General features: G+C 54.0%; 1 protein-coding gene across 2 annotated transcripts; it reads right to left on the reverse strand.

Moving 5' to 3' along the window:
- On the reverse strand, positions 1-20,560 carry SMG9 (SMG9 nonsense mediated mRNA decay factor). 2 transcript variants are annotated; one of them, XM_055552588.1, is made up of 14 exons: positions 20,276-20,549; positions 16,842-16,997; positions 14,207-14,281; positions 13,848-14,112; positions 13,654-13,751; positions 11,816-11,928; positions 8,599-8,710; positions 6,442-6,537; positions 5,971-6,056; positions 3,329-3,435; positions 2,498-2,605; positions 2,170-2,298; positions 1,748-1,892; positions 1-508 (listed from the first exon to the last, which is right to left on the reverse strand). In XM_055552588.1, exons 2-14 carry the CDS (start codon positions 16,989-16,991, stop codon positions 430-432), a joined length of 1,563 nt encoding a protein of 520 aa, XP_055408563.1. In that variant the 5' UTR covers positions 16,992-16,997; positions 20,276-20,549; the 3' UTR covers positions 1-429. The 2 variants fall into 2 exon arrangements, with proteins under 2 accessions (XP_055408563.1, XP_055408564.1); XM_055552589.1 differs by lacking the exon at positions 1-508 and having other exon boundaries at positions 1,757-1,892; positions 2,109-2,298; positions 20,276-20,560.
- Positions 20,561-20,783: the final 223 nt, after the last annotated feature.

Here is a 20,783-nt window from a genome sequence, read left to right on the forward strand (position 1 = left end):
CTTGTGTGACTGCGTTTATTCCAACCACCAGACACTCCGATGAAGAGCTCCCCAGATGCCTCACCTTCCAGGCAGGAGCCTGGAGTCAGGGCAGAGGGACCTGCTGCTCTGGTCCCTGCAGAGGAAGGCCGGCACGGAGCAGGGCTTCCTGGTGACCACACAGGCTCCTCCCACTGCATGGCCCTGGGGGCTGAGGATGGACTGCCCGCCCAGCTGCTGGGCTGGATCTCAGTCGCCCCCTGAACAACACTCCCTGGAGGGTAGGGGCCTGGCCCTGGACCCCTCGTGTCTCCAGACGAGGAAGTAGCGGTCCCTCGTCCATCAGGCCTGCTGCCCTTCTCCACCCTGTGGGGGGAGAACGAGGGAGCCCGTGACCACCCACCGGGGGCCCGGAAGGGGGTTTTCTGTGTGACATTCCTCCCCTCGGCCTCAGGCCAGCAGGCGGCTGTACTCTGCCAGGGCGGAGGACTTCTTCACCCCGTCCCAGATCCGGGCGGCATAGTGGAACCTGTGAGGGGAGGTCAAGAGTCAGCGCTGCCCTGGCTGCAGGCCCTGCATGACCGACCCCATTGCCTGGGATGCAGAGAATGTGAGGTGGCCCAAGCCCCTCACCTCCCTGGGGGATGCGAGGCTGAAGTCCGCAAGCCCCCAGCTGTGAGCCCAAACTGCTTCCCACTCCCCTCAGTGCTGGCCTTCATGGGTATGGGTCTATCTCTTCAGCCCCCCGAGTCGTGTGATGATCAGATATGTCTTGTGTTGTCATTTAGTCTCTAAGTTGTGTCTGACTGTTGTGACCCCATGGACTAGACTGGCAGGCTCCTCTGTCCATGGGATTTCCCAGCCAAGAATACTGGAGTGGGTTGCCATTTCCTTCTCCAGGGGATCTTCCTGGCCCAGGGAGTGAACCTGAGTCTCCTGCATTGGTAGGTGTGTTCTTTTCCACTGAGCCACCACGGAAGACCCTTAGGAATGTCCAGCAGCAGCATAACCCTACCACCTCCCCAGTTCTCTCCTCCCCGCTGGGTCCTGGTTCAGACCAACAAGAGGAGCAGACCTCCAATCCCCCAGGCCATGCACCTGCCAAGTGGCATCCTGCTATGCCCACACTCCCTGCCCCTTCTGCCCACAGCCGACTGGACAGACCCAGGGAACCAAGCTAAAGCTACTTCTCAAGTTCTTGTTTCCCTTGGAAATGAGGCAGTCCTGGATCTGCGGCAGCCCTGCTGTGGGCTCTGGCCATAGAAAGTCACGTAGAGTCAGGGCTGGGGAGGTGGTGCAGGGTTCTATGAGGGCAGATGGAGAAAGCCTGAGGGCAGAGGTGGGAAAGTGGAGGGGACCACAGGACCCGCGAGCCAGCAGGAGCTGGAGAACGTGGCGCCCGTGGTTCCTGACGGCTTTCTGCTTTCCTCTCCGGTGCTACTATGCTTTCTGCACTCAGGGTCTTAGAATAAATCCTTTAACTTAACCAGGCTCACTGCTCCTACTCCTTGCAGTCAAGTGACACCTAATTACACGTATGTGACCTCACTATACAACACTTCCTTTCTTTGAGCCTAACCTTCCCCACTAGTAAGACGGGTAACGAGACCTACACACTACCAGCTCATGAGGACTCAAAATCACACAGAATAGCAGCAAGACGGTGGCGATCAATGTTCCGGGACAGGTGCTGAGGTGTGGAGAGATCCCCGAGACCCTCGACATGGGGCCCTCACACTGACCCCCTCCCTCTGCCGAGCACTCTTACCAGTTCTTCTCGGTGAGGATCGTGTGTGACAGCTGCGGCCGGGCCATGGACATCACCTGGCTCCGAAGCTTGCTCACCAAGGACTGGAAGCTGGGGTGGCCTCGGTACCCAGGGAGCAGGGAGAAGAGGGGGCTGGAACCAGGTCCTGGAAAGTTAGAGGTTAGGAGGGGAGGGGGGAGCCTGCCAAGAGAGGGCCAGCCTCCCAGTCAACAGCATCCTGGCCTCTCAGGAGCACCTCTGAGTTCAGCCTCAGTGCAGGTCCTCCCATTCTCCCACAACTTGGAAACACACTCCCAAGAAAGGGTCTGAGCAACTCAGGGACAGGCCTGCATCTCTGCTCAGACCAGGAAGAGTCTCTCACACTCAAACCAGGGCAGCCCGTGTCTCCCCACGGCCCAGATCCCCTCGGGGGGGAGCTGGACCTGCGCGAGGTGGGGTTTCGCTCTCTGTCTCGCTGTCCATGAAGGGCATCAGGAACAGGTTGACCTCAGAGTCCAGGAAGTCAGGCGGGAGCCCAGGGAAGACGTTGCACTGCAACATGGACAGAGTGCCTGGTGGAGAGAACCCGTGAGAGGCTGCAGGCACCGTGGCGCAGGGCCGGGGGCGGGGAGGGACGTCTGTGCTGGGTGGTCAAGTTAAGGTCAGGCGACCACGTCTGACCTCCCTCCCCAGTCTGGGGGAGGGGCCGTGGGACTGGACCAGGAGCCAGGTGGCCATGGGCCAGCTTGGGGGTGGCCAGGGGACCCTCACCCTTGTACCGCAGGTGGGAGTGGGCCATGAGCTGGTCGATCATCAGGTGCATCTGCCGTAGCTTGCGGGGACAGAAATCCTCCCGGCGAGCTTTATTCTGCAGGAAGACTTGGGGCGGGGTGGGGTGGGGGGCGCGGGTGTCAGGGGGGAGGCGGAGTCTGAGAGGCAGCTGGTGCTCTGCCACGCGGACTCCCCTCCTCACTCCAAAGACCTGCCCTGACCCCGAGTTCTGATCACGGCTAAGTATTCAGTTCCAGGCCCCTGTGCTGATTGATGCTGGGGACCTGGAAAAATGAGTTAGATTTGGCTTCTGCACTCAGGAAGCCCCTAGTCTGATGGAAAAGATGAAGAGTAGATGGGCATGTGATCAGGACTGAGCCAGAAAGACCAGGGACCAGGCCAGGCGGAAGAATAGGGAAGAGCCTGTAGGGGCGTCATAATGAGCCAGATCTTTACAGGAGAGCAGGGCAGGGACAGAGCAGGCCAAGGACATGCGTGCAGGGGCCCCAGGCAGGGTGGCCACGGTGCACGGCGCCACTCAGGCCAACTTGACACTTACTCCCTAAGCCCCAGGCCAGGGATCCAGATATGGGAAGACTAGGGTCCTGCCCCCAAGAGGTTCCCGTTCTGATCCAAGAGCCAAAGTCAGACTTGGGGGTCGAGCCCTTGATGCCTGAGGGGGCCTTCAGAGGAAGTGGCAGACAATCCTGGCCCCCCTCCTCACAGCTCTCGCAGGCGCTCCTCCCCGGCGCCTCCTTCCCCAGAGCGTTCCTGGTTTCTGCCCTGACTCTCCCCCTGCCCACCCCTCCAGCCCCCGGGGAAGCGGCTCACCCAGGTGGGGGTAGTACTCAGCGCCTTCCTCGGAGCCTGACGAGCTGCTGGACTCGTGGCTGGGAGATGGGGTGGAGGGTTTCACCATCTCTGCTGTCTGGAGGAACCTGGGGGTTTGGGGTGAGAGGTTGGCGCTCCAGCACCGCCCTCTGTATCCCACTGATGGGGAAGGAGGGGCTCCCTTTGCCGATCTGATTAAAGCGAGAGCCACGCTGGGAAAAAACACCACACAGACACCACGTTCCTCACACAATTTCAGGGAATCCGGAGACAACCCTTAGACACCAATTCATGGACCCGCATCAACATGTTATGTGTTTTTTAACAAATTCATGCCATCCAGAAGGACTTTATTTTTTGAGTTTTGGATTCACAGCAAAATTGAGTGGAAAGTACAGAGATTTCCCATAGACTGCCTGCCCCCGCCGCGCCCCCAGCTTAGCAACATTCTGATGACCCTCCACTGTCACCCAAAGCCCCCAATTTACATGTGGGTTCACTCCTGCTGTTAGTCTGTTCTATGGGTTTTGATAAAAAAAAAAAAAAATCACGTGAGCACACCGCAGAGCGTCACACTGAGTAGCTGCCCGGCCCTAAGCTGTCTCTGCTCCCCCTCCGCCTCCCAATCCTGGCAGCCACTGGTATTCTCACTGGTCTCCATGGTTTGCCTTTTCCAGAATGTCACAGAGTTGGAATCGTACAGTATGAAGCCTTTTCAAACTGGCTTCTTTCACTTAATTATATGCATTTGAAGCTTCTGCATGTCTTTCATGGCATGACAGCACATCTCTTTTCAACACTGAATAATGTGGTTAGACAGCATCACTGACTGAATGGATATGAATTTGAGCAAACTCCAGGAGACACTGGAGGACAGAGGAGCCTGGTGTGGCGCAGTCCATGGGGTCGCAGAGAGTCAGACACAACTGAGCAACTGAACAACAACAACATGTGGATGTACGACAACTCACGGATCCATTTATCTACTCAACGACATCCTGGCTGCCCCAGTTTTGGCAATCATGAATAAAGCTGTGCAGGTTTTTGCATCAATATAAGTTCTCACTTTATGCAATTTTAAAGTAAATTTTTCCAAACATATGTCAATAAAGGTAAATAAAATAAACCTATCACCTGAGATAAGAGATGATGGGGTCTGATTAACTCTGGCTATTCTCCTCATACAGACACACGCACAAGTATGTCGCCCACAGTTCCCAGTGATTCACCCACTCTGGGAAGCCCGCCTTGAAGACACTGACTTAAACCTGAGGCTCTGCATGGGCCAGGTCAGCCCACAACGCACCCCCTACCCCACCAAGAATGGGAACTCCCCAGGGCAGCCCATGTTATCTGTTCGATCACACCTGTATCCCCAGGGCAAAGGACAGCGACTGGCCTAAACAACGTCCAATACACTTGTCCCCTGAACCAACAGACAATGGTGGGAGGAGGGGGATGTTTCAGAATAAAGCCACTTAGATCCGGTCATGTCAGCTGGCTCTCCCAACAAGTTGTTTTTTTACTGTTGGCCAGACCCTCAGCCTATACAGCACACACATTAAGCTCCTACTTGTCAACATCTTACTATGTACCAGGTACTGCGCTGAACGCTTAACATTCTTTAACTCACTTCAGGTACTGCGCTGAACGCTTTATATTCTTTAACTCACTTCATCGCAGGACACCGTTTGCTTATGAGAAGCTGTGGAAAAAGCAGCCGCCGCCTAACAAGGACACAGATTCAAACCCAGGGCTGCCTGACTCTGGGGACATCTGCTGCCTTCAGCTTGGCTCCCCCTCCCTGTGAGCGCCCGTTCCTTCCATCTGTCTGCCTGGGCCTTGAGCCCAGGGCTGCTGGCCAACCCACAGCTACCTCCTGGGACCTATGAATGGGAGCCAGTCCTATCTGGGGGCATTTCTGGAACCTCCAGCTGCTTTAGGCAGCACTCCTGCCAGATCCTGGCTCCTTCCCCTCCCAGCCCAGCAGGGTACTTCGGGGACAGCACCCGTGCCTGGAGGAGATGGACCATGAGGCTCGAAGAACCAGACATGCCAGCTCCTCAGCACGCTGTTCATTCAACAAACTAGGGTTAAACGTCCACCTTGTGCCAGGCAGTGTGCGAGGCACTGGGACTTACACTCTAAGGAGGGAGAAAGACCATAAAGAAGGCTGTGTCATCGGTGCAGAGAAGTACACAGCAGGGTCACAGGAGACTCAGTGGGTCAGGGGAGGCCTCGGGTTGACCTCAAGGACATGAGGGGGGGCCTGGCACCCAGGGAGAATGTTTCTGGCTGCGGGATGAGGAGTGCAGAGGTTCAAAGTAGCAAGAAGAACAGCTATGGGGCCGCTATACCCTTGATGGAAGGAGTGAGGGATGTGGTGGGAGAGGTCAATGGGGTGACCAGGACCACATTACACTGGACCTTGTAAACTACGCAGGGGAAGGGCTTCGGATTTTACCAGGAGTGACAGGCGCAGTCTACGTGCGTGCGCTGAGAGAGGATTCAGTGGCAGTGACCCTCTCTGGCTTAAATTTTCAGAGGGTCCCTTGGCTGCTGTATGGGAGTGGTGAGAGCTGGGCAGATCGCTGAATCTGGGGGCCCGTCCTTCCCCTGGCTCACCCCGCCAAATTCCTCACCTGTACAGACTGAGGTCCGTGAACCAGTCCTGGACGACTATCACCACGTGGCAGACCGTGAAGAGGAAGGCGGCGATCTGGAGTGACTGAGGGGGCAGGAAGGGACAACAGGGTTGAAGGTCCCCAGGTCCAGAATGGAGTCCCTAATCTCAGGACTCAGCTGAGGGGGCTGCAGGACAAGGACCTCTGAGCCTATAAGCACCTACTGTGTGCCCAGACTGCAGTGGTACTTCCCTTCCAAGCTGTCCCTAGATCGGGCCAGATGGCAATGGTCAGCCCCTAGTCATACAGGTGGATGTGGAGGCTTAAGGTCGGGGGTTACTTTCCCAAGGGGCAGAGCCAGACCCAACTCTTGATGCCATCTTCTCCCACCAGCTCTCAGGGTATCCGGGCTCTTTGCAAGTAGAACTGGAAAACCCATACCCATGAGCTCTCTGCCCCGGGTCCCCAGGCTTGGCTCGGTCCCCTCACCTGCATCTCAACGTAGGTGTGGGGCAGGTTGTACTCTGGAGGCAGCTTGCGGTCATTGTTGATGAGATGGTCCAAGATGGAGGGACTCAGGATGGGCTGGGGTAGGAAGAAAGAGGATTGTCAGGGTGGGCGTAGGGATCCCAGGGTACACAGTCACCCAAGTTCCACTTGGTGATGGCAAGTACACTGCCTCTCAGGACAAAGTAAGTTTGGAAACACAGGCAGCTTCCTTCTAATTAGTACAGAGCTAATCAGCCAGAGGAAGTGAAAGAAAAAAGTCTCAAAGCAGTTTCACCTTCCCCAGCTCTTTTGCAAATCCCCACTGCTCTCAAGTGTCACCTGCCCTAGAAGAATGCTTCCAGGGCTAATAAATCTAACATCTACATGAATGAGTCATGTCCCTACAACACCCTTGTTTTGTTGTTTCAAATGCCTTCAAAATTTCACTAAGATAATTACTTAGGTCAAATAACCATGATTAATGTGAAGATTGGTGAGGATTTTAAAAACGGTATCAGTGGGTGTGCAAGAATCTGCGGTGAGCTCATCACCTCTTCTTAAAGGAACATTCCATTTAGAAAAACAAGAGCCTAAATTAGTGGCTGGGCTATCTATTTCTTATTGCACTTGGTGGAATCCTTTAAGAAAGAGGTTTTCCCAAGGGCTCACTTTCTGGAACTGGATCCAGACACCACAGTGGTATTTGGATCTTAACTTCTGTTCTGCTCCACGGAGCTCCTGGCCCTGCCCAAAGCCATGTCACTGTGTCTCTAGGTGCCGGGGGTCCTAGCACGCAGGCCTCACCCCACATTTGTGCAAGGGTTCCCACTCTCCCGTCACCCATGTGTGCGGCGGCCAGAACTCTGCTGCACTAACGCTCCCTGAGGAGCTGCAGGCAGCGGGGGAGCGAGTGTCGTACACGAGAACCAGACCGCGGTCAGTCACGAGCGGTGCTGGGACGGCCACATGGGCACCAGCAGGCGCTCAGAGGCGGTGGCTCCTGGGAGGAGGCATTTCCCCACAAGCAGTCTTCAGGAAGAAGGCAGTGGCCAGGGAACAGAGCAGGGGCAGAGAGTGTGTTCTTCTGGTGCCGGTCCTGACGGCCAACAGTACTGAGAACCCTCTTCCTGCCAGGCCCTGATAGGACTTCACTTGTGCTCACTCACTGACACCTCACAGAAGCCCCAGGAGGGAGGTAACGTTCTCTATCCTGCTTCAGAAAACTAAGGAATGGAAATGTTAAGTAACTTGGTCGAGGTGGCGCAGCTCGGGAGTGAGCCCGTGGCGAGCCTGAGGGAAGCTAGCCACACGGGCCCTGGATGCCAGGCTGAGGAACGGGGAACCCGGAGGAGCTGAGGAAAGCTGCCAGGCATCACAGGACAGGCCGGCTCCCGTGACACTCAGGTGCCTGAAGCTTTCCCACATGCCAGCTCCTGTGCCCAGCACGCTGCCTGGACTGGTCACTGACTATGAAGCTGAAAACAACCATCAACCCCATTCACAGATAAACAAACTGAGGTGTCTGGGGGAGGTTAAAACTTAGTCACCCAGCTGGTAAGAATTAAAGGTCAGATCTGGCTTCAGACTGACTCCAGGGCCCCCACTTTTAACCAATAGGCTACAGCAGGGGTCCCCAACCCCTGGGGGAACCAGGCCACAGAGCCAGAGGTGAGCAGAAGCAACTGAATGAAGCTTCACCTGTATTTACAGCCGCTCCCCATGTGCGCATTACTGCCTGAGCTCCACCTTCTGGCATTAAACTCTCATAGGAGCGCGAATCCTATTGTGAACCTCACATGTGAGGGTCTAGCTCGTGAGCTCCTTATGAGAAATCATCCCCAAACCATTCCACTGTCTGCCCAGCCTGTGGAAAAATTGTCTTCCACGAAACTGATCCCCAGTGCCAAAAAGGTTGGGGACCACTGATTCTTGAGGCGCCTCTGTACACAACGGACGGGAGGGGAGGGGGATAAAATCTGACAAGAGGAGACTAAGGGCCAAGAAGAGACACAACTTGCTCAAAGGCATGAGCATGTCCACGGCTTGGCTGGAGCCATGGAGAACACAAGCAAAGTTGTGGCTTAGACACTTGCAGGGAAGGAGCTTAACACAGCATGAGGCGGGGTGGGGTGGGGTGGGGTGGGTGGGGGCCGGCACCTGTGTGTCCAGGAAAACAATCCGCTCTTGGGTAATAAAGAAGTCGATGCCACTGGTCTGGTTGCCCCCTCGCTCCTTCATTTCGGCGCTCTGGGCCCGGAAAACATACGCCCTGCGGAGGAGCAGGTGGGGTCATCAGGGGGTCAGGTTCTTGGCCTCTGCTGCCTCCAGAGTGAGGCCGTGAGTGAGCCTGTGGGACTTGATTCCCCACCCATCTGTGAAGCTTTCCATCCATGGCCCTGCTGTCTGGGGGCTACGTTTTATATCATGTGACTTCACCCCAACCCATAAGTGGACCTGCGAATTCTCAACAAAATTACTAGACTGAGGTGTTTCAGAGCAGGGATGCCCTCAGGCTGCCCGGATTCAAACCCTAGCTCTGCCTCTTCCTGGCTGTGTGGCTTTGAGCAAGTTCCTTAATCTTTCTTCTGTTTCCTCGTCTGTAAAATGGGGACAGTAGTCTCAACCTCTCAGGGTGACTGTGAGGTTAACATACGTAAAGCCCTTAGAAGAGTGGCTGACACACGGTGATACAAAATCGCTAGCTATTCACTACCAAGCGTACCCGCCATACGCCAGGCACAGGACACGCAGACCTGAAAACTCTCCACCCCACAGTGAGAGGATGTGGGTGTCTCGGTGCCTCGTTCCTGCCCTGACTAGAATGCTTTCCCTGCTCCCCTCCTCCAAGTCTCCTGGACCACCTGATTTAAAACAGTGACCTGGCTCCAAGGCCGCCTCCCTATATCCCTTCCCCGTTCAGTTACCATCTAACGTGCTTGTTTACCATCTCCTTCATTAAAATGCAAGCTCCATAAGAACAGGGATTTCTGCCAGTTTTTGTTTATTGCTGTAGCCCCAACGTGAAGAACAGGGCCTGGCCTGTGGCAAGTGCCTCGTAAATACTGATTGAATTGAAGTGAAGCAGGGAGACCAGTTAGGAGATTCCTGGCCTCCTCCAGGGAAGGTGGCAGTGGCCTGGGCCAGGAGGTGGGTGTGGAGGAGGAAAGGAGCAGATGAATTCTCAAGGTTCTGACTCTGTAAGACCCCATGGACTGTAGCCTGCCAGCCTCCTCTGTCCATTGGATTCTCCAGGCAAGAATACTCGAGTGGGGTGCCATTTCCTTCTCCAGGGGATCTTCCCAACCGAGGGATCAAACCTGGGTCTCCTGCATTGCAGGCGGATTCTTTACCATCTGAGCCACCTGGGAAGCCTATTCTCAAGATAATTAGGAGTAAAACTTATGAGATCTGGACTTCTTTGGTGGTCCAGTGGTGAGACTCTGCACTTTCAATGCACAGGGCACAATCGCTGGTTGGGGAATGAAGATTCCATATGTGTGGTGTGACCAAAAAAAAAATCCCAAACAAAAAAATGTTAAGTATCTCCAAAAGATACACACACCCCAATATTCATTGCAGCACTGTTTACAAAAACATAAGACACAGAAACCACCTAAATGCCCATCAACAGACGAATGGATAAAGAAGATGCTGCACATATATACAATGGAGTATTACTCAGCCATTAAGAAAAATGAAATAATGCCATTTGCAGCAACATGAATGGACCTAGAGAGTGTCACTCTGACTGAAGTAAGTCAGACAGAGAAGCAGAAACACTGTATGACATTCTTATATGTAGCATCTAAAAAGAAATGATACAAATGAACTTACAAAACACAAAGAGACTCAAAGACTTAGAAAATGAACTAATGGTTGCTGGGGGGAAGGGACAGTTAGAGAGTTTGGGATTAGCATGTACACACTGCTATCCTTATAACAGATAACCAACAAGGACCTGCTGTATAGCACATGGAACTCTGCTCAATGTTATGTGGCAGCCTACACTGGATGGGAGGGGGGTCTGGGGAGAATGAATACATCTGTATGTATGGCTGAGCCTCTTTGCTGTTCACCTAAAACTAACAACATTGTTAACTGGCTATACCCCAATACAAAATAAAAAATTTTAAAAACCTTATGAGACCTGATGACAAAAGTTGGTAGCAACGTCTACCACACCACAGGCTGAGCTGCCTCAGAAAGACATGTCAGGCTGATGGGAGTCTAGCTGAGGACTCTGAGCCAAGAGCTGGGGGTGGAAGCTGAGATGGAAAGAATGCCAGCCAAGAGAGCTGCAGCTGTGCCAGATCGGAGCTGACGTCGTGAGCAAGAAGAGCAGGATGGAGCCAGCAGGGAGGCAGAGCGCCCGCAGCTCTGGGTCTGGGGGTGTATGTTCTTGCCACAGGGAAACTTAACCCGTTCTGGGCTTCCCTCGGGCCCCTCTGAGATCTGCTGGGAACTATGGAGCCTCTCCCTAGAAGAAAAGCCTGGCTGTAGATGTATGTAGAACCCCAGATACACCACTGGGAGGGTCATGGACCCCTGAGGCCCATCCATGGAGGCCAAAGCAAAATCACTGGTTTCATAAAAAAACAGACCCCTATTGTTTCAAAGAAATCCCCAATGGCTACTACTTCTGCTCACCCCCCCCCCCCATCTTGATTCTTCCTGAATTAAGACTGTCTATGTCCCCTACTCTATTCCTTATAACCCCTGCCTGTCTCTCTTCCTTGCCCTGAGTTTGGAGCCCTAATTCTTAAACTCCGCCCTCCCCCACATCCTCTCCCACGGCTCCATCCTCTGCCTTCACAATCATACCCCATCCTCCCTAACAAGGCAGGCAAGAGGCTAGTCTAGCAGCCACAGCCTTCTTCCAGGCCTCTCCCCTCACTCTGGCTTTCCAGCCCAAAACAGCCACATCCTGGGAGCGTTTGCTCTGTGCCAGGTTCATGCTCAAGTCTGCCTCCCCAATCCTGTCTCACCCTCCCAAAACTCAGTTGACAGATGAGGAAGTGAGGTACCGAGAGGTGAAGGGGCTTGCCCGAGGTCAACCAGCTGGCGCAGGGCTCAGACCAAGATGGACCTAAATCCAGACTTAATGAACGGGCCATCCCAGTTCCTGGCTGGCCCTGCACCATTTCCAGGAGTAAGGCAGGAAGGGAGGGAGGAACAGGACTGGTTTCCTTGGAGCTGCGTAAGAGTAGAGTGTGGTCCAGCCCATCATCATCCTCTTCTGACAGAGACACTGAGGTTAAGGGAGGGGAAGTGACTTCCCAAAGTCCTGTGGTGATACCACCTGCAACACCCCGGCCGATAAAGGTGGGCGTCCACCCGGCCCACGGCCCTCCACCCCTACCCAATGCCCCCTCACCTCTGGTCCTCCTCCGGAGTGTTGGCTGACAACAACGACATGACCATGGACTTGCCCGTCCCCTGGAGGCCCAGCACACCAACCACCAGGACATCGGTCTGATCCAACAGGTACTGTGGGGAGATGCCGGAATGCAACCCTCATAAATCTGCGAATGTGGGAGACGGGGGCCCTACAGACTTCCGTGGCTGCCCCCCTGCCTTGTCAGATATAAAAGTGTTTACGGCCCCAAATGCCCTCACGTGGGCAGAGACTCTGTGTGTGTGGTGGTGGAGGCACACATGGAATGCTCCTGCTGCAAAGAACAGCACTTGTGAGAGCTCCAAAGTAGACGACAGCCTGTCTGGTCGAGAGGCTAACAGGAAGTCCGTGTGGCTGGAACACAGTGGACAAGGGGCACCTGACTTTGGCGATGGAAAGGGAGAGGCTCAGGAACAAAAGGACAGGTGGAAGAAAGTACCGGGTGGCTGCAGGCCACTGCAGTGACCCCTGCGAGGCCCTGGGCTTCAGGAAAGTTGGGGAAACTGGGAAAGCATGAGAAAGGGAGCAGCAAGCAGAAGGGGAGCCGGGCCGGTCCTGGCTCTTGTCTGTGGGATTCAAGAGTCCTGTGGAGTCTGGAGACCTTCGCCTCTGGGCTGCCAGCGACGCTGACTTTCACCACCAGGGGGTGTGAGAGACACACTCCTCGAGGAAAACAGTCATGCCCTCCATGCGGCTACTGCACCTCAGAATCACCTGGAGAGCTCTTAAAAAAAAAGAATCTAATCCTGGGCCAAACCCTGGACCCATCAAAGTAGAATATCAAGGGCTAGTGCTATTCAATATGGTAGTCGCTGACCACATGTGACGACTTAACTTTAATTAAAATTAAACAAAACTACAAATTTAGTTCTTCAGTTATATGAGCCATATTTGGGGATTTGTGGGTAAGAGCTCAATAGCAGGGCCTGGACAGTGATCTTTTTTTTTTCCCCATGCCCCAGTTGATATCAACATGACAGTGGACCCAGCAAGGCAGCAGGGGCCAGGAAACAGATGGCCTGGCATGCTGTCCTACTCAGGCAAGCTGGGAAGGAGAGGGGATCACCTGGGAGAATCCGAGAAGAGAAGTGATGTGTCAGGTCTAGGGGAAACACATCAGAAGAGGGGAAACAAAGACTGGGACACTGGAAGTAGGTATGACAGCCAGGAGTGTGAGGTGTGAACCAGAGTGGGGCTCCTGGGATGCAGCGGGGAACCTCGGAGGGTTGACACTCAACCCAGTTGGCACTGGCCCAGCACGGGGCTCGACCAGCCAGGAGGACTGGTGCAGGCCCTGGAGGCCGCCCTGCTGTGGCAGTGGGAGATCCCAGGGGCTCTGCGGTGCTAGTGGGCCCTCTTGGCCATCCAGTATCGAAGTATTTCAGTAACTGAACCACCCGCACAGCTGAGCCATTGAGATTCTGCCCAGCTAGGTGAAAACTCTCTCATCCCTTCCCTTTCAACCCTGCATGGACGCGCTCAGTCGTGTCTGATTCTGTGACTCAATGGACTGGAGCCCGTCAGACTCCCCTTTCCCTGGATTTCCCAGGCAAGAATACTGGAGTGGGTTGCCATTTCCTTGTCCAGGGGATCTTCCCAACCCAGGGATGGAACCCGAGTCTTCTGTGTCTCCTGCATTGGCTAGCAGGTTCTTTACCAGCTGAGCCACCAGAGAATCCCTCTCACTGCTGCCACTGCCCAAAAGCCGTCTAGGCTGGTGTTGCCTGCCAAGAGGGTGAGAGTGGAGGGCACCGGGGAGGGGAGGAGAGGGTGGAACCCAGAGAAGCTTGAGCAGGAGTCGCCCAGCCCCCTAGTACCTCAATGGCACTGTCGCACCAATTCATCTGGTCATCCACCAACTTGATGCTGTGCTTCATGCGCTCTGGGGGCAGCAGTTTGGCCTGGCCCACGACAGCTGCAGGCGAGAGAAAGCAGGAGGCAGAGGACTTGGTGAGGCTCTGCGCGAAGGGGTGTCGGCTCCCAAACAGATCCCACCCTGCCCCCAACTCACGGTCCATGGCTGCTGGGGCAGCAGTGCCCATGCCCCGGTTCTGGATCTGGTACACGGGCTGTGTGGGTCTCTGCCCCTCCTTCTCCCCCTTGGGTGGCACGGGGGCTGCCGGGGGTGGTGGGGCAGTGCCCTCGGGGGTTGAGGCGCTCGTGGTGGCCGCCGGCCCTTTCCCTTCCTCCCGGGGCTTCATGAGCACAATGGGCTTCTCCAGAGGGGCTGGGGCAGGCGGGGCGGCAGGGGCTGCTGGAGGCGGGGGCTGCTTTGACTGCGGGAGCGAGAAGGTGCTGGTCAGCGGAAGAGATCCTTGCCCTAACTTCTCCCAGCCTCCCCTCTCAAAGAAAAGGGTCTGCCCTGCTCACCCGCTCTGCTGGAGGCTTTGAGAGGATGATGGGGGTTTTCTGCATGACCGCCGTGCTGGTCTCTTCGCTGCCATCCTGTGGTGAGGGAGGGCAGTTACTCAGCAATGATGCCCTGGACACTCGGTAAGTGCCAAGTGCCACTCTAAGTGCCTTCAGACATGAACCCCTCCAAAACCTACCAAGATAGCGCTGTCAGAGAGGTACCTTGAGCCCCACATTTTGAATGAAGTAACTGAGATCCAGAGAGGTTAACCGGCTTGCCCAAGGTCACACAGCCATTAAGTGGTGGAGCCAGATCCCAGTTCTGGATCTGGCTCCAGAACCACGCTGCCAGCTGCTCTGCTGGACAAGCCTGGGTGGGAGGAGCTGGGGCTCGGGAGAGGGAACCACGTTCAACTTGGCCCTGGCTTTTGTTGGTTGTGTAGACCTGGACCAGGAACCACCCTCACTTAGGCCTGTGTGCTCATCTGGCGAATGGGGACAGGAACTCCTTCCTCACAGGACTGTTAAGAGGCTGAAAGACAGGACTCCCCAGCCGTCCACGTGGCATCAGGCACGTGGCAGGAGCAAGCTACCTAGAGCTGCTATCTGACAGCCCTGCGGTCCCCTTCTCCTCCCCAGACCTGCGAGCTGATTCCCACGCCTTACCCTCTTCAGGCCTCTTCTGACTCACCCCAAATCTGTCTAAGAAAGGGGAGAGACCTGGGTTAGAGTCCTGTTCCTTCTCGGGTGCCCTGAGTAACCTTGGGAGGGTCCTGACCCCTCACTGGATCTGTTTCTTCACCCACATATTGAGGACACATTTAAATCCTGCTCACTCACTGGCCTATGACGGACAAACCAAAGGATATCAAAGTGCTTTGGAAAGAAGAGGTGAGGGGGATGTCCCTGGGGGAAAAGTGGTTAAGAATCTGCCTTCCAATGCAGGGAACGCATGTTTGATCCCTGGTTGGCAACTAAGCCCAAATGCTGTAACTATGGAGCCCTTGGGCTTTCAAGACTGCATGCCACAAGGAAAGATTCCGTATGTTGCAACTAAGACCTGATGCAGCCAAGTAATTAAATAAATGAACTAAGAAATGAATATTAAAATAAAAAAAAAGAAGAGGTGAGGGTGGAGAGATGATGATGGACTGGAGATAATCAGGAGGCACCTTGTACAGCAATAGGTGCAGGGCAGGTGGGCGTGGGGAGTGTCCACAATGAGGCCTGATGGGCTGTCAGTGATCCTGAGAGGAAGAGAAATGGCAGGAAAACACTCGGGTCAGTGGGAGATGTGGAGGCTGTGAGGAGTCCACTGGCCAGTTAGCAGACTGCGGGGCTCAGCAGCGAAGTCAGAGTCACAGACCAGAGATCTGGGAGTTGATCTTCAGTCAGGGACTGAAGCTGAAAGTTCAGAAAGATGGTAACACTCCCCAGAAGGATGTGTGTGGGAGGGGAGACTGTTGTTACCACTTACCCTGAGACCCAAGGGAAGGAGCAAGAGCCAAGCTCACTGTGAAGAAATTTCCTTCATGTGTACCATTTTATGGCTCAGAAACTGTCCCAACTGTTACCTTCTTCCACCTCCCCACAAACAGCCCCCAGAGGTGGGCAGGGCGCTGGAAAAAGAACCTGGGAGTGTGGTTCTGGCAGTGAGAGGAGCAGGGTGGGGCGGGGCCCAGGCTGAAGTTCCCAAGTCCTGAATCCCAGGACAGGACAGTCTCTAGACTGGGCATGAGGGTGCTATGCCTTAGGCTCCCTTGGATTTGGGTTCGAGTTCTGGCTCCATAGGCTATTGACCTGTGACTTTGGGGGTGTCCCTTCCCCTCTAAGACTCATCTCCTCATTAGTGAAAATCAGGTCAAATGTAGGCTCCACTTCACAGGGCAGCTGCAGGAATTCAAGAAGAACCAAAGGACGGAAAGCACTTTGCAGAGTGCCAGCACACTGCTCAGCAAACAGAAATGGCCACTACAATTATACAACTCTGGAAGAGAGGAGCTCTGGCACCTCTCAGCTCCAACTCCAATGCCAATCCCACTGAGTTCAGTTCAGTTCAGTTGCTCAGTCTTGTCCGATTCTTTGTGACTCCATGAATTGCAGCACGCCAGGCCTCCCTGTCCATCACCAACTCTCGGAGTTCACTCAGACTCACGTCCATCGAGTCAGTGATGCCATCCAGCCATCTCATCCTCTGTCGTCCCCTTCTCCTCCTACCCCCAATCCCTCCCAGCATCAGATCCAAAGTGCTTCCCAAGGCCGAGCAGGTCCCACATGGCCTGGCCCCAGTGTCCTCTGACCTCATCTTCTATCGCTCTCCCTTCTTCATCCACTGCAGTCACTGGTGCCCCCCAGGCTCCTCTTTGAACACACCAGATAAAGGCATCAGGGCCTTCACACTGGCTGTTTTTCTGTTTTGAAGGCTCTTCATTCAGACTCTGTCAGGGCTTGTCCTCTCACCTCAGGTCTCTGCTCATGAGTCAGCTCTTCAAAGAAGCCTCCTCTGACCACTTCATCTAAGACAGCCCCTTTATCGTTCTCTGAGGACCATTCGTCTTGTCCACAGATACATCCCTGGCACAAGGCAGGTGCTTAGCAAACCTCTGTGGAACGAGTAGACGCATGAATGCCGCCCTTGGACCCAGACACTCACCCGTCTCTCTCTTTCCCAGGGTGCGATGTAGTCCCTCTCCCGACCTCCGGGCCCAGAGAGATTCTGGGGGCCGCCAGGGCCCGGCTCCTTCCAGCGCCGCCGCCTCTCTATCCCATAGAGCCCCGGTTGACTGTGCCCAGACTCAGACATGGTCACCTGCGGGGAGAATGAGGTTGATTCCAGGGTGAAGAGAGTCTCTCCTCACTCCATCTGGCTTACCCTGGAATACAAGAAAGCACATCCTTTCAAGAGAGCTCTGTGGCTGCGGCAGTGATTGCCAGTGGGCTCCCAACATCCATGCTTCACTTCTTTCAAAGAAATAAAACCCGCAGCTCTGAGCCGGGTACATGGTTATCCAGGATACACTTCTTGGGCTGGTCTACAGTTAGGTGTGGCCATGTGACTAAATTCTTTCTGGTCAACGGTATGGCAGTAGAAGTGTGTTTGGGACCCATTTTCATGTGGTGTCCCTCTGCTTTCAGCGTTGGGAAACTTTTCTTCACAGATGCTGGCACATGCCGTTTGTCCCCTTCTCCTCCTGGCTGAAAGGATTGTGGGTCTGGAGGCTGGAGTCTAAGCAGCTATTTTGGCCTGGGAGGCAACTGAATGGAAAGAAGGCAGGACAGAACAAAACACAAGGTTCGGAGATTCCCTATTAACCTTAAATTGAACATTAACCTTAAATTGGCTATCTCTGGATGCAGAGACAAATAATATCCCCTTCTCTTGTAGCCAAAACTATTCCCAACTACTAATCACTTTGCTCAGCATAAATAGTAACACATAGCAGGAGGGTCACATAAAGATGGGATATTGTTGTTCAGTCACTCAGTCGTGTCAGACTCTTCTGTGACTCCACGGACTGTAGCCCATCAGGCTCCTCCGTCCTTAGGATTTCCCAGGCAAGAATACTGGAGTGGATTGCCATTTCCTTCTCCAGGGGATCTTCCTGACCTGGGGACTGAACTCTCATCTCCTGCATTGCAGGAGGATTCTTTATCACTGAGGCACCAGGGAAACCCCCCAAAATGGGACACACTCTTTCCCAAAGTGTAGCAAATCCTGTCCAAACATATTTGTAACGTGATTTCCAGTTTGACAACTACTCTTCTGATAAGCCAATAGCACATGTCTGGGGGGTGGGGGGGCTCCAATACTCAAGGACCCATTTTCATCTGGTGTCCCTCTGCTTTCAGTGTGTTTACCTTCCATTTCTGATGGTCTGCCAGCCCTCAAACTCCAAGCTCTCACCAGGGTTTAATCTAAGACATTATAAAATATATGGTTACCTCCATGACCCACTCTCTATCCCCGGTGGCTCAGATGGTAAAGCGTCTGCCTGCAAAGCAGGAGATCTGGGCTCGATCCCTGGGTTGGGAAGATCCCCTGGAGAAGGAGATGGCACCCCACTCCAGTACTCTTGCCTGGAAAATCCCACAGACGGGGGAGCCTGGTAGGCTACAGTCCATGGGGTTGCAAAGAGTCAGACAGGACTGAGCGACTTCACTTTCTTTCTTTTATAGGTCCCTAGGGAGTTTATCCCGGAGAAGGCAATGGCACCCCACTCCAGTACTCTTGCCTGGAAAATCCCATAGACAGAGGGGCCTGGTGGGCTGCAGTCCATGGAGTCGCTAGGAGTCAGACACGACTGAGCGACTTCACTTTATTTTTTCACTTTCATGCATTGGAGAAGGAAATGGCAACCCACTCCAGTGTTCTTGCCTGGAGAATCCCAGGTACTGGGGAGCCTGGTGGGCTGCAGTCCAGGGGGTCGCACAGAGTCGGACACGACTGAAGCGACTTAGCAGTAGCAGGGAGTTTATCCAGCTGTTTACACCTCATTCCAGGGAAATCTCTGAGTAGCTCACAGGGCCACAGCTGGTCTGCCTTCTGTTTTGGAGAATAGTTTTATTGAAATACGGCCACATCCATCAATTTATAAACAGTCTATGGCTGGCTTCTTGAAACAATGGCAGAGCAGTCCACACTGCTGAGTCTAACATAACTACCCTCTGGACCTATACAGAAAAAGTATGCTGACCTTTGCTTAGCTCTTAGGTGCCTTCAAATCATTCTATGAATCGCTCCACCTCCTACTCCATTACACAGTGACATTAACAGGTCTCTGTGTGAGACACTTTCGCTAACACAGAAATAACTGTTTACTGGATGCGGGAGTAATTTTGCTAGCTAGTAATTTTGTCTAGCTCCTCTCCCACTGCTTTACATGACCTCTTCCCCAGCCACAAACTAGGTGGAAGACTGTCTTCTGAGACAAAGGAGGGCAAGGCCAGTTTAAAGATGCTTATGGAAACTGATTCAGCACTTAAATGACTGTTTACAGTCATGGAGAGTCCCCTCAGAAACTGGGACTCTTGTGCAATTAAGGGTCTGTTTACACTTTATCCTGGAGACCTTCCCCGCACTTAAGTGTCTGTTTTCTTGTCTCAATGGAGATTCTGCCTGAGCAGGATCCTCTTCCTATGCATGTTATTCTGGGAACTCACACAGTATTTGAGTCAATTCTACAGCCCTGAAGGGGAGTTCCCCAGAGTTTAAGGGTTCACCTACAAGCATTCTGGGGACTCGCAACATTGTCTCTAGGCTCCTCTGGGGATTCGACCCCCCCAAAAAAGTATAAAGCCAGTCTATTTGTGTTTATTTACAGGACTCTTAAGGCGACCTCCCAGAAATTAAGAGCCTAATTAAATTAAGGCTCTTTGAGGAACTTCCTCAGTACTCAGGCATCTCTTAACAAGCCCCCTTTGGGGGATCTCCCAGAATCAAAGTGTCTATCTCCACGTTGTCTGGAGAGTCTCCCAATTCCTAACCCTGTATTTATGGTATGAATGAAGCAACACCACCCCAGTACTTGAGTCTATTTACACTTTTTCTAAAAGACTCTCTAACAATTACATATATATGTACAGTCTTTTATATGGGGTCTCCCCTGGAACTAGAGTCTAGAATGTTTTACTCAGGGGACGTCCTCATAATTATGAATCTGTTTAGAAGCCTCCCACGGGAGAATCCCAGAACTTAAATTTCTATTTATACAGTATCTGTTGTCATTTGGAAGACAAAAGTCAAGGATCCGTTTGTACGCCCTCTACGAGTGTCCCCAGGACTTAAATTTCTCTTTGCACGTTATTAAAGGGATTTCGCAGTACTTTGCCGCTAGTTTACAGGCCCTCACTATTAATGGTCCCCCAGAACTGAAATTGCTGTATACATATCATCTGTCTCCTCTCCACCGAACTCCCGCCAAACCAGCCAGCATTTAATGGGTTGCTTTAGCTGGGTACTCAGTGACACACAGCCGCCGGGAGTCCGGGCAACCAGTTAGCGGTCGAGGAAGGGGCGGGTCCCGAAACACGCCCCGCGCCCCGCCCCGGTTGGGGCGCCCGCCTGGAGCGCACACGCGGGCCTCTTACCTAAGGCGGCTGCTGATTGGCTCCTGGGGCGCAGCGGGCTCTCCGAGATAGGGTAGGGTAGGGGTGAGCAGGGTCCACCAGAAGCCACCGGCCTGTAAATAGAGTCTGGGGGCCCAGGAGCGTCGCAGGAGAGAAGTAAAAGAACCGGTACCGGTCAACCCAGGACAGGTCGGGGCATCCCGGAAGCAGCACCGAAGGAAGGCCAGCCGGAGGGAGGAACAGCTGGATGAAATATCGCGAGGCCAAACTGAAATCGGGTGTCGCGAGCTGCCGGCCCCACGCATGCGCCGCGGGCTGGGCGCGCAAGAATCGAGCGTGAGCGCCAGACTGAGCATGCGTCGATGGAGGTGGCCTCAACGGGCTCGCCGATTTTGCTTTGGTGCGCGTGCGCGTCGCAGGGAGCATGCGTAGGCTTGCAGAGACGGGTGGGGTGGGGGTGGCGCCGAAGACTTTAGGTTCGAGTTCTTCCTCAGCAGTGTCGGCGAGACGCTGTGGGGTGAGACAGCAA

Source organism: Bubalus kerabau, chromosome 17, assembly GCF_029407905.1.
Source record: "Bubalus kerabau isolate K-KA32 ecotype Philippines breed swamp buffalo chromosome 17, PCC_UOA_SB_1v2, whole genome shotgun sequence".
Lineage (NCBI taxonomy): Eukaryota > Metazoa > Chordata > Mammalia > Artiodactyla > Bovidae > Bubalus > Bubalus kerabau.